Source organism: Suncus etruscus, chromosome 8 (assembly GCF_024139225.1).
Source record: "Suncus etruscus isolate mSunEtr1 chromosome 8, mSunEtr1.pri.cur, whole genome shotgun sequence".
Classification (NCBI taxonomy): domain Eukaryota; kingdom Metazoa; phylum Chordata; class Mammalia; order Eulipotyphla; family Soricidae; genus Suncus; species Suncus etruscus.
This window is the reverse complement of record NC_064855.1, coordinates 23,928,522-23,944,178: the sequence shown is the minus strand read 5'-3', so window position 1 is coordinate 23,944,178 and position 15,657 is coordinate 23,928,522. Positions and strand designations below refer to the sequence as shown.

General features: G+C 40.5%; 1 protein-coding gene across 1 annotated transcript in view; it reads left to right on the top strand.

The window, feature by feature from the left end:
* Positions 1–15,657, top strand: part of ATM (ATM serine/threonine kinase) — a 132,116-nt gene that overhangs the window by 80,139 nt on the left and 36,320 nt on the right. Inside the window, 8 exon segments of the mRNA XM_049778655.1 lie at positions 2,739–2,958; positions 4,114–4,201; positions 5,414–5,569; positions 7,089–7,176; positions 10,348–10,436; positions 10,543–10,645; positions 12,379–12,527; positions 15,103–15,207. Of these exon segments, the coding sequence (XP_049634612.1) occupies positions 2,739–2,958; positions 4,114–4,201; positions 5,414–5,569; positions 7,089–7,176; positions 10,348–10,436; positions 10,543–10,645; positions 12,379–12,527; positions 15,103–15,207 (998 nt within the window).

Sequence of the window (15,657 nt, the reverse complement as noted above, 5' to 3'; positions counted from 1 at the left end):
GTAGTATGTGAAAAAGTTTCCATAAGATGATTCTTGGAATTGTATATAAAAGTGTTTCCTTAGGATTGTTCTGTGACTATTGCCCCACCTAGCCCTTCCAGGTGGGGCGCTGTGGAGTTGGCAATAAATAGCTTGATGGACAGGGGAGAGGGGTCCTTCTGTGAAAGCTGCTGGCTGCAGGAGGATTCTCTGGCTCTCCTTGCCCAATCTTTTACACCCTATTCTTCTTGTCTGTGTGGATTATTATTTGCTGCGGATAAATTTTACCAAGGTCTTCCCCTGAAAGGGGACAAGGGGATGGGAAGTAATTTCTCATTCTGGGGACTGTTCTTGGATTCACAAATACCCAGCAAAGTTAACAGCGAAGATACATTACAAATGGCGCCCGAACAGGGACTTGAACCCTGGACCCTCAGTCGGGCGCCAGTTGTTGCATTAAATAATTAACGATGGGGCTGGATGGCGATGGATGGTGAAGGATTTTTCTCTGCCACCCCAGGCCACGTGGCTTTGCAACCCCATTTAGCCGGCGGGTCCCAGGCCCAGGTGAAAGGCGAAATCACTCACTTACAGGCAGGCATCAGGAACCATCAGCTTTATTCATGCCCTATTCACCACATGTGTGTGGCCTATCTCATAACCTTTTAAGCATTCAGCCATTCTAGGCTACCCTGCGTCTTAACCCTTTCAGCCATCTTCCCTTTGGCCTCCATCCTGGTCCAAGACCAAAAGAGGCAGAGACCCTAAAGCCAGAGAGCTCAGCAGGGCAAAGAGGCCCCTAATCCCCTGGCTCCAGGGTTTATCTACCTATTCCAAGACCCCTCCCAGGAATGGGCCGGGTCTTGCAGGTAAGGTCACACCTAATATCCGGTTCCCAAAACCCCTCCCAGAAATGGGTTGGTCTTAGGTATCTACACCAAATCCAGGGTCTCAGATAGGTACACCAACATTTCCCCCTTTTCTGAAATATAAAGACCCTTTTGTAATTTTGACTTCACCTTTAGCCAAAGGTGGGTTAATATTTTCATTCACCAACGTAATAGAGTGAAAATTAATATACCAGCCCTTTTCAAAAACGTAACATTTTTGCAAAATATACTATACACCTATAACTTAAAATTTTCTTAATGCTTTTTTACCAAGCACTATTTTGGAACTTTTATGTTCCTATACTTTTAAACTATATTGGGGGAACTTTGTGTTCCTAATAACCTTCCCTACAAACAAGTACTACAACATAAATGCATAACATACATTTTAAAAACAGGCTAAGTACATTAAAATACACACAGTAAAACATTTTGCAATAGAAAATATTAACTATGAAAGACAAAACACATTTAAATTATAAAGAAAATGACTTAAGACAAAGATGCAGGCAGTTAGAAATTAGATGTTTATATGGGCTAAGCTGTATTACCTCCCTATTTTTTTTAAACCACTAACTTACTAAAACTTATTCCATTACCAACTGTGAGTGAAATATATGACTACCCGCTTAGTCCCTACACTTAAAATCATAAGTTCAGATGATTAATTTGTCCCACGCTGATTTTACCACGTGGCTTCTGTAAACTTTGTGCACACCGGTTCACTTGCGCCATTTCACCTTTGTGATTTGGAGGGTGGAGCCGAGCCGCCGCTTTTGGGTTGAATAGGAGCTTTTTACCGCTTTTTTGCTGCTGGACGGGCTTCATCGCTGCCTTTTCTTCCCTCCGGGCGCACTTTGAAAGTACCACAGCCACTGCAGTTTGTCGGCCACAGCTTCACAGGGCGCATTTGGATGTTCAGAGTTCAAAGTTATTTAAACTAAAAGTTCAGTCCGAAATTTCCAAAGTCGAAATCCAAATTCAAGCTGAAGGTTGTTCTCAGAAAATCAGTCCGCTTTCAATACAGTCTTTTTTCTCCTCCGTTTCCAATTTAGACTTTTAATTGGTTTTTGAAGAGGCCGAGGTTGTTGTTTATTGTAACAAAGTTTCAGTTCTGGGCCTGGGCCTGGGCTGGAGGTGATGCAAGCTTCCACCTCCCTTGTTTCAATGGCCTTTGAGCCCCGAGATGGGGTGTCGGCCATCTTTGAAACTTGTTGCACGTGGCCCAGGGTTTTGGGCTTAGTGCACCTGAAAAGAGCCAACATGAAACTGAAAAGCAGAAAAAATAAATAAATAAATAAATAAATAAATAAATAAAGGGGGAAATGTTGGTGTACCTATCTGAGACCCTGGATTTGGTGTAGATACCTAAGACCCACCCATTTCTGGGAGGGGTCTTGGGAACCGGATATTAGGTGTGACCTTAACTATTCCAAGACCCCTCCCAAAAATGGGCCGGGTCTTGCAGGTAAGGTCACACCTAATATCCGGTTCCCAAGACCCCTCCCAGAAATGGGTGGGTCTTAGGTATCTACACCAAATCCAGGGTCTTAGATAGGTACTCCAACAGTAAGGCATTTGCTTTACACACAGCCAACCCACATCCAGTCCCTGGCACCCCATATGCTTCCCTGAATCCCACCAAGAGTGATTCCATCTAGACCAGAGTCAGGCATAAGCCTTGACTTGAGAATGATCAGGTGTGGCCTATAAAAGTAAAAAACGAACAAAAATCACTGCTTCTGTTATTTGTAACACTTCCAACAGTGAATTAGTGTGTATATATATGTAATACATTCATATTATATATAATCTTTGTTTTAAATTTATGATTTTAATTCAAAATATATATGATACTGTGTATTCTAGGTGCAATCTGATTTTTGTCAGACTGTGCTGCCATACTTGATTAATGACATTTTACTCCAAGATACAAATGACTCATGGAGAAATCTGCTTTCTACACATATTCAAGGATTTTTCACTAATTGTTATAGACACTCTTCACAAGCAAGCAGATCCACAACCCCAGCACATTTGGATTCATTTATTTCTAGTACTTATACTGGGAACTCTGTTCTTGAGAAAGGTAAGTTTGTTTGAATTCCACTAAAATGCTTGTTATTAGTATTAACAGTCTTAATTCCATAATCCAAGGCTCATCTTTTTTGATGCCCTCGCATGTGGTAAACTCAGCTGTCTAACCAAGCTTTCCCCTCTCCTTCTTCTCTCTTAGGTTCTCTCCTTTCTCTTTGCTTCATCACTTTATGAACCTTTTCCTTTTCTTTCATAAATCACTCTTCCTGCGAAACTTGTTCCAATACTCTCTTTCTGCCTGTATAATTTTCTCTGCTTCCTGTAGTAACATCACAAAGGGTTTCTTTCTCTAATCAGTGAGCTCTGTGAGGTTGGAAATAGTTTTATTCATGATCATATACTAAGCAACTGGTATAAATGTTTATTAAGTTAATGAACTAGTACCCCCCGAAAATTAAAATTCATAATAAGTAAAAGCAGGGACTATGGCTCTTTGGTAAATTTTAGTATGTGACTTACGTCTGGCATTGTCAATTTTTTTTTCTGTTTTCAGTTTTATTGTGTGCAGTGAGCACAATAATTTTTTTAAAGTTTGTTGAGGGATATAGCACAGTAATTGTGTAAAGGAAAAATTTCCCCTGAGTTCCCTGACTGCCCTGATCACTCACCCCCCTTCACAATTGTGAGAACTTGTAGACCCAGTTATAGTTTAACTTTCTTTCTGTTCCTACATAGTTTTAACCTGGTCATGTTAACCCTGTAAGCTTGCACCTGCACCTTGCAAAAATGTGATTAAGCAAATGCCAGATGTCTTGTACTTCCTAAAGCAAATTAATCTACTGTACCTTTCTATTGTTTAAAATACTATATACAGCTAGTAAGCTCATGGCTTGGGGCTGGCAGTTTCTGGCTTATGCTGGATTCTAGCACAGCCCCTGCATATGCTTGTAAAAAAATAAACCCCCTGCTTTTGCATGAGACTGTGGTCTTGGTGTCTTTGAACGACGCATCATTCTCCTGGACTTAACAATTGTATATATTTTATATGCATGAAGTTCTTGATTCGGTCTTGGGTCCACCACACACACATACATACACACACAACCTCCATATCAGTTTTGTGTTCACCGTACCTTATAGCAGATAAACAGAATACATTGTTGAAACATCTTTTCCTGAACTGAAAGAAGGTATTTTTGTTTTTCAGAGTCAGAGCACGTTTCTCAATGTTATTTGGATAAAAAGTCCCAAAGAACAATGCTTGCTGTTGTGGACTATTTGAGAAGACAGAAGAGGTAAGAGTCAATATCACTGCTTGGGTTTGGCTTTGAAAGTTGAACGTATTACTACTGATTGAATTTTAACGAGACAGTTTTAGGTGCCGCTACTACAAGGTGCAGTGTTAAACTCTGTGACATTTCTCCTCACAGTAGCATTTAAGGAATTTTAGTTCATTCATCTGCAAAGATGGGAATACTGAGTAGGTTTTTGGGTCATACTCAGCAGTGCTTGGGGGGCTACTCGCAGCTCTGTTCTTGGGTTCACTCCAACAGAACTTAGAGAGCCATGTGGTGCCAAACATCAAATCGGGGTCATCTGCAAGGCTGCCCCAGACACAAAATTCTTGACTATGTACCATGGTCCACATAATCTATGATTTTTTATAGTAAAATTATCTGTGACTGTTTCTTTTCTTAGTTATTATAAATTCTTTTACAGTGTTGTATATTGGTTCTTACTTTTTATGGGATTTTTAAAACAGTGAATTCAGAAATTGAGTTGATGAGATCTTTGACTTTCTCCCAGATCTGTAACTTAAGCAGTTGCCAAAAATCTTATAGTTTACATATTGTCCAGCTGGATTTAGGCTAGTGGAATCCAACCAATAGTACAGTTTTTGTTCAGAATCACTACTTTATTAGTTTTAAAAATTATTGTGGCTAGAGAGAGAATACAATAAGTGGGAGTACTTGCAAGCCATTGGGCTGACCAAGATTTGATCCCTGGCATCCCATGTGGTCCCCAAATCCCACCAGCAGTGATATCTGATCACAGAACCAGGAGTATAAGTCCTGAATAAATGAAGATGTGGCCCATTAAACAAACAAATAATAACATGAATCGTCCCTGCCACTTCTGAACTACTATTATGTCAGAAAATTCTTAGGTGATAACTCAATCTAGTCAATAAACAGGAGAACATGAAATATTTTATTTTCACTTAATGACCTTTTGAAAAATATTTGGGTATATGTTATTAACTATCTTTTTTTTTGGGGGGGAGTTCACACCTGGCAGTTCCTAGTGGTTACTCCTGGCTCTGTGCTCAGAAACTGCTTCTGGCAGGCACGGGGAATCAAATGGGATGCCCTGATTGGAAACACTGTCTGTCCTGGGTCGAGTGTTTGCAAGGCAAACGACCTACCACTGTGCTATCTCTCCGGCCCCATCCTTAGACTTTTGTTTGATACTGAAACCCAGACATGACTTATTTCATCCTGTTTCAGGTCTTCTCAGGGAACAGTGTTTGATGATGCGTTCTGGCTGGAGCTGAATTATCTCGAGGTGGCCAAGGTGGCTCAGTCCTGTGCAGCTCACTTCACAGCCCTGCTCTATGCAGAAATCTATGCAGACAAGAGAAGCCTGGATGACCAAGAGAAAAGGTAATGGGATTAAGAATTACCCTTTCGGGGGCCAGAGCAATAACACAGTGGGTAGGGTGTTTAATACCTTACATGCCGCTGAGCTAGCTTCAATCCGAAGAATCCGAGGAATCCCACATGGTCCCCAGCCAGGAATGATTTTTGAGTGCAGAGCCAGGAGTAATCCCTGAGTGCTGCTGGGTGTAGCCCCAAAACAAAAATAAACAAAATTCCCTTTTACTTGGTGAAGGGAGCCAAACTATTTTTAGTTTGAGTGAAAAAGTCAGGTAGAAACAGGAATAAGGGGGCTGGAGAGATAGCACAGCAGCGTTTGCCTTGCAAGCAGCTGACCCAGAACCTAAGGTGGTTGGTTCGAATCCCGGCATCCCATATGGTCCCCCGTGCCTGCCAGGAGCTATTTCTGAGCAGATAGCCAGGAGTAACCCCTGAGCACCGCTGGGTGTGGCTCAAAAACCAAAAAAAAAAAAAAAAAAAAAAAAAGAAACTGGAATAAGGTTATAGGTAAATAATAAAGACACTATCTCAGGGATTACTTATTATATACATTGTGTTATGGTTACAGACAGGATAGCTGGCATGGTTTCAGAACTGCAGTTCCTTACAGGGTTGTTTCTTTTAGGATGAATGAGTGGTTTAAAACTAGCAGATCTGGGTTCTGTCACTTACTGCTTTTTATTCATTGAATATAAGTGGAGTCACTGATCTACTTCCTTCTCATTATTTTCTATCATCAGAGGGATGAATTTTTGTCAGTTTATCAGGGATTAGATGGTATCTTGGTGTATCATTGCTATGTATCATTGCTAATAGTATTAAATCTGAGGTAAAACCACTGACAACTGGCTTGGGGGTTATACTCTATTTCTAATGAGGTATCTATAAGTGATTATGCTAAGGTATATTCCTTCTCATACATGGGATTCTCATTAAGATACAATTCTCATTCAAAGAGTTCATGTTCACAAGTTTTTTCATCCTTGACATAAATGATATTATATTTTAACTCTACTTCAATTGTAAGCTGTTAGTTGTTTTTTGTTTTTTTTTTTGTTTTGTTTTGTTTTGTTTTTTGGTTTTTGGGCCACACCCGGTGACGCTCAGGGGTTACTCCTGGCTATTCACTCAGAAGTCGCTCCTGGCTTGGGGGACCATATGGGACGCCGCCGGGGGATCGAACCGCAGTCCGTCCTAGGCTAGTGCAGGCAAGGCAGGCACCTCTAGCGCCACCGCCCGGCCCCTGTTAGTTGTTTTTTGATTTTGTTTTTGGGTTACACCCAGCAGCGCTCAGGGGTTACTCCTAGCTTTCTGCTCAGAAGTTGCTCCTGGCAGGCACGGGGGACCATATGGGATGCCGGGATTAGGACCACTATTGGCCCAGGGTCAGCCGCTTACAAGGCAAACACCCTACCGCTGCGCTATCTCTCCGGCCCTTGTTAGTATTTTTTTCTGACAGTCTTTGGTATATATATCAGCAAGTTTCAAATAATATTTAAAGAATTTCTTTTTTGGTAACATACAGAAATCTTACATCTGAAGAAGGAAGCCAGAGTACAACTATTTCTAGTTTGAGTGAAAAAAGTAAAGAAGAGACTGGAATAAGTTTACAGGTTAGTATTGCAGACCCTATTATTTATGGTAATATTTTTTTATATTTTGAGTTATATTTTATAAAGCCTGTATAGGTATCATTGGATTTTTTAAACTAAAGTTACTTTTTGAACTGTATCTCATATATATAAATTCATGGCTAAAGACAGACCTTTGAAGTAGATAAACTTGAATTTTAATTCTGACTAAATTACATAATCTTATACAAGTTATTTAAAGTAATTATTAAAAAATGTGAATTCCCAGGGCTGGAGAGATAGCACAGCAGTAAGGTGCTTGCTTTGCATGTAGCTGATTTGAATAGACAGTGGTTCGAATCCGGCATCCCATATGTTTCCCCAAGCATGCCAGGGGTGACTTCTGAGCACAAAGCCATGAGTAATCCCTGAGCACCGCCAGGTGTGATCCCCCCCCCCCAAAAAAAAGTGAATTCCCTACAGGAAAATAGAAGTAAAACTTCCTATCTAATACAGTGAGTTAATTCCATATATTTTTTGCCATAGTACCCTAATCGTTTTGTTTGTAACACTTATATATTTATTTGTTGACTCATTAATTGCACGAGTATTGTATAGCACAGGGTAGATTGCTGCTTCTATATATTCTTTAATATTTACTTATAAATTGGTCGACAGTACCAATTTAGACATTCTTATTGAATTTTTGGTCAACTCAGTTCTCTACAGTTACCCTTCAAACTTTGCTGAAGCTTCTCTTTTAGCTTGCCTGCTATATTTTTTGCTAGAAAGAAACATACATAAGGAAGTTCCCCAATTGACTATCAAAGATAAATATCACCTGAATTCTATTCCATTATAACCTTCCCTCTTGTTAAAGTAGAGGAAGTTCTTCCATCTTGCAGTTTTTCATCAACTTTTACTGAGAAACTTTACCAAGAAAGAAAGAGAGAAAGAGAGAAAGAGAAAGAAAGAGAGAGAGAGAAAGAAGGAAGGAAGGAAGGAAGGAAGGAAGGAAGGAAGGAAGGAAGGAAGGAAGGAAGGAAGGAAGGAAGGAAGGAAGGAAGGAAGGAAGGAGGGAGGGAGGGAGAGAGGGAGGGAGGGAGGGAGGGAGGGAGGGAGGGAGGGAGGGAAAAAAAGAAAAGAAAGAAAGAAAAGAATTGGGGTCACTCCTGGCAGTGCTCAGGGGTTACTCAGGGCTCTTTGCTCAGAAATTGCTCCTGGCAGGCACAGGATGCTGGGAATTGAACCCGGGTCTGTCCTGTGTTGGCCGTGTGCAAGGCCTTACCGTTGTGCTATTGCTCTGGCCCAAAGCTATATTTTTAAACCGTCTACTTTTGAAGTCCTTCTCTTTTAAAAATAAACACAAAATCATTTCCCTCTTACCTCTTGTCTCTTTAGGTACCATCTCTTTCCTCCCCTTTTTCTTCCTTTTCCTTCCCAGCCTATATGTTCTATGTTAGAAAGTTATATTTGCTCTCTGCATTTATATTCCCACTAATCTACCTTTTACTTCATGTGTCTTTTATTCTGTAATCACTATTTATTCAGCTTCCTTAACACTAGCAGCAAGCATCTATATACCTTGATTGCAATAAGTTACATCTACCTTTTTTTGTTTTTACCTTTGGGGAACCCTACCCATTGGTGCTCAGAAGTTGCTTCCAATGGTAGTGTATGTCTTGCTGCATTAGGGATTGAATTCAGGGGTCCCACTTGAAAAGCTTGTGCTCCAGTCTTCCATATTATTCCTTCTGGCACTCTACCAATTTTGGTTCTTAGGACCTACTCCTGATTTATTCCTTTCCTTTTTGTCCTTTTTATATCATGCCTCTTACCATGCTAGGCTTAAGTGATAGATTTATTTCATTTTTGAGTACAAAAAAGTTTAAAACTATAGAAACATATTTGTTAATAGAAAAGGTTCAACTAGAATTATAGAAATCAGGCTGGAGCGATAGTTCAATGTTTTTGTCTTGAGAGTGACCAACCCGGGACCTATCCAGGTTCGATAGCTGGCATCCTATATGGTTCCCTGAGCCTTCCAGGAAGAATTTCTGAGCACAGAGCCAAGAATAATTTCTGAGCGCCACATATTGTGCCCCGCCCCCACAATATGATAGAATTTTTTTTTTTTTTGTGGTTTTTGGTTTTTGGGTCACACCCGGCAGCGCCCAGGGGTTACTCCTGGCTCTACGCTCAGAAATTGCCCTTGGCAGACTTGGGGGACCATATGGGATGCTGGGGATCAAATCTAGCCTGTACTGGGTGGGCTGAATGCAGGACAAAAATGCCCTACCTGTGCTATCGCTCCAGCTCCTTGTATTTGTTTTTGTGATTATTTTTTGAGGTGTTAAAAGCCTGGCAGGCCGGAGCAGTGGCGCAAGCGATAAGGCATCTGCCTTGCCCGTGCTGGCCTAGGATGGACCTCGGTTCTATCCCCCGGTGTCCCATATGGTTCCCCAAACCAGGAGCGATTTCTGAGCACATAGCCAGGAGTAACCCCTGAGCATCACCAGGTTGGTCCAAAAACCAAAAAAAAAAAAAAAGGCCTGGCAGATTTTGTGATTTATGAAGTAATACTTATTTTTAAGTAGTCTACAATCATTCTGTTGCCTGTGATAAGTCTGTTATACTAATGCAGGGGTGGCGAACAAGTTCGACACAAAGAGCCAAAATTTTAAACTGTGAGAGTCAGAGAGCCATACCGCGCAGTGACCTGCCAAAACAGACAAACACTCACACAAAAGCATATAATTTTAACAATAATATATTAAACACATATTGCATTTTGCCATTTTGAGTGAGGGTAAAAATCCTGCAGTAATGGTGTGGGTGTGTGCTGTGTCCTCCACGATCTCTCCTCAGAGGTCCCTCCTCAGAAGCAGCATAACAAAACCCAAACTTGGTAAAGAACTGCCGTATACAAAATAATGATAAGAGGCAAAGAGCCACATTCATTTGGGCCCGGAGCCGCATGCGGCTTGAGAGCTGCGTGTTTGCCACCCCTGTACTAATGAAAAAATATATCACTTAGTATATTTCAGTATAGTATTTATTTCAATACATATTTGAAATAGATATTTTAATATATTTTACTTTTATAAATGTTTAAAGTTGAGAGTTATCTGTAGGTCATGATATAGTTTAAAATGTGCTAAATTCATAAAGTGTTACTTTCTACTCCAATTTTTGTCATTTCCATATTTTTAGGACCTGCTCTTAGAAATCTACAGAAGCATCGGAGAGCCAGATAGTCTGTATGGTTGTGGTGGAGGGAAAGTATTACAGCCCCTCACTAGGTAAAATTGCATTTTCCTAGATCATCATGATCAGGATGATCCTGGTCAGGAAGGAGTTGTGAGCACGTTGGACTTAAAGGCATTTTAATTAAAACTCTTCTTCCAGGCTGAGAACATATGAGCATGAAGCCATGTGGGAGAAAGCCCTTGTAACATATGATCTTGAGACCAGCATCTCTGCATCAACCCGCCAGGCTGGAATCATTCAGGTACATTGTGGTTTCCTGCTTTGATAAAGGAAGCACTATTAGTGCAGTACTGAGTTTACCATATTTCATTTCATAATCTTTGTACCACATATTTTTTTTAGTAACACTGGTACACTTTAGTCATATCCTTTATTTGCAAAAAAAAAAAAAAAAACCAACCCAAACCATATACATACATATATTTTATATGTATATTAGCATGCAGGAGGATATGGAAACAACTCAAATGTCCAAAAACAATTGAATGGATAAAGAAGTCACAGTATTTGCATACAACAGAATGCTGTATCGCTGGGACTAGAGTAATAGTACAGTGAGTAGGGCACCTTGCACACGGCTGACCCGGGTTTGAATCCCAGCATTCCATATGGTTCTCCAGAGCCTGCCAGGAGGGATTTTTTTAGCCCAGAGCCAGAAGTAACCCCTGAGCACTGCTGGGTGTGACCCAAAAACAAACAAACAAACAAAGAAAAAGAATATCGTGTTGCTAAAATAAAATATTGTATGAAACTTGGACAGAAGGGGAGGGTTCCATGTTAAGCCAAACAAGTTTGGGGAGAAAGAAAAAATTTAGATGATCTCACTCATCTGTGCTTCATAGAAAAAAACAAGGGAGTAGATAGTACAGAATGATAACAAACCCTTGGCCTTGGATTACCAACTGGGTGAAGGGAGGGAGAAGAGAAGAGTGGTGTGGGAAGGAAGTGATGAGTAGACATGATGGAGGGTCAAAGGTAGAGAGTCCTGGGCAGTTGGAGGTGGGAGGTGGAGGTAGAGGTCAAGTAACTTTATACATCAATGTCACAAATAAAAGCACTGTTGTAACCAATAATAAATAAAAATAAAAGCACTGTTGTAACCAATAATAAAAGTTTAAAAATAAAGACAGGTGGTGCTGGAGCAATAGCACAGTGGTAGGGCATTTGCCTTGCACGTAGCCAATGTGGGTTCGAGTCCTGGCATGCCATATGGTCCCCAGAGCCTGCCAGGGGCAATTTCTGAATGCAGAGCCAGGAGTAACCCCGAGCACTTCAGGGTGTGGCACCAAAACCAAAATAAAGTAAAAATAAAGACAGATGGGGCCGGGAAGGTGGCGCTAGAGGTAAGGTGTCTGCCTTACAAGCGCTAGCCAAGGAACGGACCGCGGTTCGATCCCCCGGCGTCCCATATGGCCCCCCCCAAGCCAGGGGCGATTTCTGAGCATATAGCCAGGAGTAACCCCTGAGCGTCAAACGGGTGTGGCCCAAAAACAAAAACAAAAACAACAAAAAAAAAATAAAGACAGATATATTAACATGAAAGTGAGCAGCACTTATACAGTGAAATATGGTATTTCAGTATGTCAGTACACTCTGATGACACTTCAGATAAAGGTCTGAAAGCTACCTGTTTCCCAGGCACTCAGGGACTATCAGAGGGATCACTGACCAAAAGATAGTCTATTGTTAGCTAACAATAGGAGACATTATCTTACTTATCTACAATATGCCAGATATTGTTAGGAAGTGCTTGACATGAAAAATCTCTTGTGAACTATTTCTTGTGGTTTCCTTTGGAATTGGTCCCCAAATCTATCATTTTTGTTACTAGCTAATATTTCAAGTCTCTAGAATTTTGGGGTCATGAGTAGGCCTCTGATGTAAAACTTTTTAAAGCTAACTTTATATGTTTGATGCCTTTTTCTTCTAGTAGTTATCTTTGATTACCTTTTACTTTTTTAAATACTTGCACAGGCCTTGCAGAATTTTGGACTCCACCATGTTCTTTCAGTCTATTTGAAAGGTCTAGATCATGAGAATAAGGAGTGGTGTGCTGAATTGCGGGAGCTTCATTACCAAGCAGCATGGAGAAACATGCAGTGGGATCACGGCATTTCTGTGACGTAAGCTCTGACATTTTGTACAGCTATTTCAGCAATAAACTGGGTTTGGTTTTTTGGCCACACCCACATATCTTTTACTGTGATATTACTATCATTGAAATCTGATATTCCAATTAATGGCCTTTTTTTCTATAAGGCACTAATAAGCAAATAATATAATGTAACTTATTGGTATTTACATCATGAAAACATTTTATATATAAATACAAAGTGGGTATTTTTTGTTTTTTGGGTCAAACCTGCCAGTTACTCCTAGCTAGGTTACTCCTAGCTCTGCACTTAGAAATTGCTTCTGGCAGGCTCAGGGGACCATTGTGGGATGCCAGGGATTGAACTTGGGTCCCTCCCAGGTTGTCCGCATGCAAGGCAAATGCCCTACTGCTATGCTATTGCTCTGTCCCCAAAGTAGATTCTCTTTTCTATTAAGTATTTGGCTTTTCATTCAGAAAACATGGTGATTTTACATATTATATTTCTGATCTTACCAATTAGTTTCCTTTTATTTTTGGGATTTGAGAGTAATCCCAGTGGTGTTTGGGGGTCCATCATGCCCACTGAGCTGTCTCCCTGACTTCTGCTTTCATAGTTTTAAGATATTTCACTCTATGAGTTAGTTTCTTCTATTTGCTTCTGTGAATCATTCTTACTCTTGCCTTGTTCTTTCTATGTATTTTTGGTTTGTCTTTAGGGCCACATCTAACGATACTCAGGGATTACTCCTGGCCTTGCAATCAGGAATTACTCCTGGCAGTGCTCAGGGAACCAACTATATATAGGATGCCAGGAATTGAATGTGGTTCAGTTGTGTGCAAGGCAAATGTCTTGTTGTACTATCTCTCTGGCTCCCATTGTTCTTACTATATTTTAATACATAGTTATTTGTGTTTTTTCATCAGGCAACTGAATCTACATAAAAGCCTTAATGTGTTTTCTTTTTTTTCCATGAACATGTACATGGTTACTTGTCAATCAAGCTCTAAATCATGTCACCTGTTCAGATAGTTATTTCTTTTGTTTACCCACTCTCAAGGAGCTGCCTCACCAGTCTTCATTACACTGCATGTCCCCTGCTGTTGTTAGTTTTCTTTTCTTTTCTTTTCTTTTTTTTTTTTTTGATTTTTGGGCCACACCTGGCGATGCTCAGGGGTTACTCCTGGCTGTCTGCTCAGAAATAGCTCCTGGCAGGCACGGGGGACCATATGGGACACCGGGATTTGAACCAACCACCTTTGGTCCTGGATCGGCTGCTTGCAAGGCAAACGCCACTGTGCTATCTCTCTGGGCCCGTTTTCTTTTCTTTTTGTCCATCTTCTCCAAATCTGACATATACTTCATGAAAATGGGGATTTGGGCCCTGAGACATACTTCAGGAAGTAAGGCTTGTGCCTTGTATGTGGCTGCAACTGCCACCACCCTGGTTCAAATTCCCCAAGCTCTTATAGTCCTCATATAGTGCACAGAGCCAGGAATAAATCCTTTGTGGGGTCAGGGTATGCCCCACCCTCAAAAAATAAATGTGAGCTTCTCTACTTGTCTACTCTGGATTCCGTGCATATCTTTAGCCTGGAACATACTGAGTATATATATATATATATATATACATATATATACATATATATACATATATATATGTATATATATACACACATACATATATACATCATATATATGCGTGTATATATGTATATGTATGTATAAATATGTATATATATGAATATATATATATATATATATATACACATATGCTTAGGAGTTACTCCTGGCTCTGCATTCAGAAATCACTCCTGGCAAGCCGGAGGACCATATGAGATGCTGGGGATTGAACCTGGGTTTGACTGCATACAAGGCAAATGCCCTACCACTGTGCTATCACTCTGGTCCCTGTTTAATTTTAAAATAAGTGAAAATATATGATATTTAGAGCCAAACAAAAATATCTAAAAGGGGACTGGAGTGATAGCACAGCAGTTAGAGTGTTTACATTGCATACAGTTGACCTGGATTTAATCCCCGACATCCCATATGATTCCCCGAGCCTGATAGGAGAAAGTTCTGAGCACAGAGTCAGGAGTGCTGACTCTGAGTGCTGCTAAGTGTGGCCCAGAAACCAAAACAACAACAAAAAAATCAAAAACATCTGAGAAGTTTTCTTTCTCAGCTTGAAAGAATTTCAATGATCCATAAAATTGTTCGTATTTCTTACTAGAAATTGTTTGTAAAATTGTTTGTATTTTATTTTTTGTATTTCTAATTTTGTTTTTAAAACAAAGAAATTGGGCTAGAGCAGTGGCACAGAATGGTAAGGCGTCTGCCTTGCCGGCACTAGCTTAGGACGGACTTCGGTTCGATCTCCCAGCATCCCATGTGGTCCCCTAAGCCAGGAGCAATTTCTGAGCACATAGCCAGGAGTAACCCCTGAGCATCACCGGATGTGGCTCAAAAAAAAAAAAAAAAAAAAGAAATTGTAAAATTATTTGTATTTCTTACTTTGTTTTTAAAACAAAGAAATCTTAATTATATTGTTTAAATTTTCTCTGTTACTAAAACCAGTTTTCATTTTTTAATAATTTTACAGCAAAGGCGCAGAAGGAAACAGCTACCATGAGTCATTGTATAATGCACTGCAGACTCTAAGAGATAGAGAATTCTCTACATTTTATGAAATTCTCAGATGTGCCAGGTATTGTTAAAAAGAATTCCTATATTTTACATTAAATGCCGTGACTTTTCTGAAAGAAGTAATTGCAACATATGGATTTACACTAGAGGTGGTTAGCAATGGCCACTGAATTTCTTTTTTTTTTTTTTTTTTTTTTTTTTTTTGGTTTTTGGGCCACACCCATTTGACGCTCAGGGGTTACTCCTGCCTATGCGCTCAGAAGTCGCTCCTGGCTTGGGGGACCATATGGGACGCCAGGGGATCGAACCGCGGTCCATCCTAGGCTAGCGCAGACAAGGCAGGCACCTTACCTCCAGCGCCACCGCCCGGCCCCTGAATTTCTTATCATTTCCTGCTATTCCCTAAGAAAGTGGTCGGCAACCTGCGGCTCGAGAGCCACATGTGTCTCTTCACACTTTTAATTTGGCTCTTCTGTGTGCTGGGCGGCCGCTCCAGGAGTCAGGACTCTGC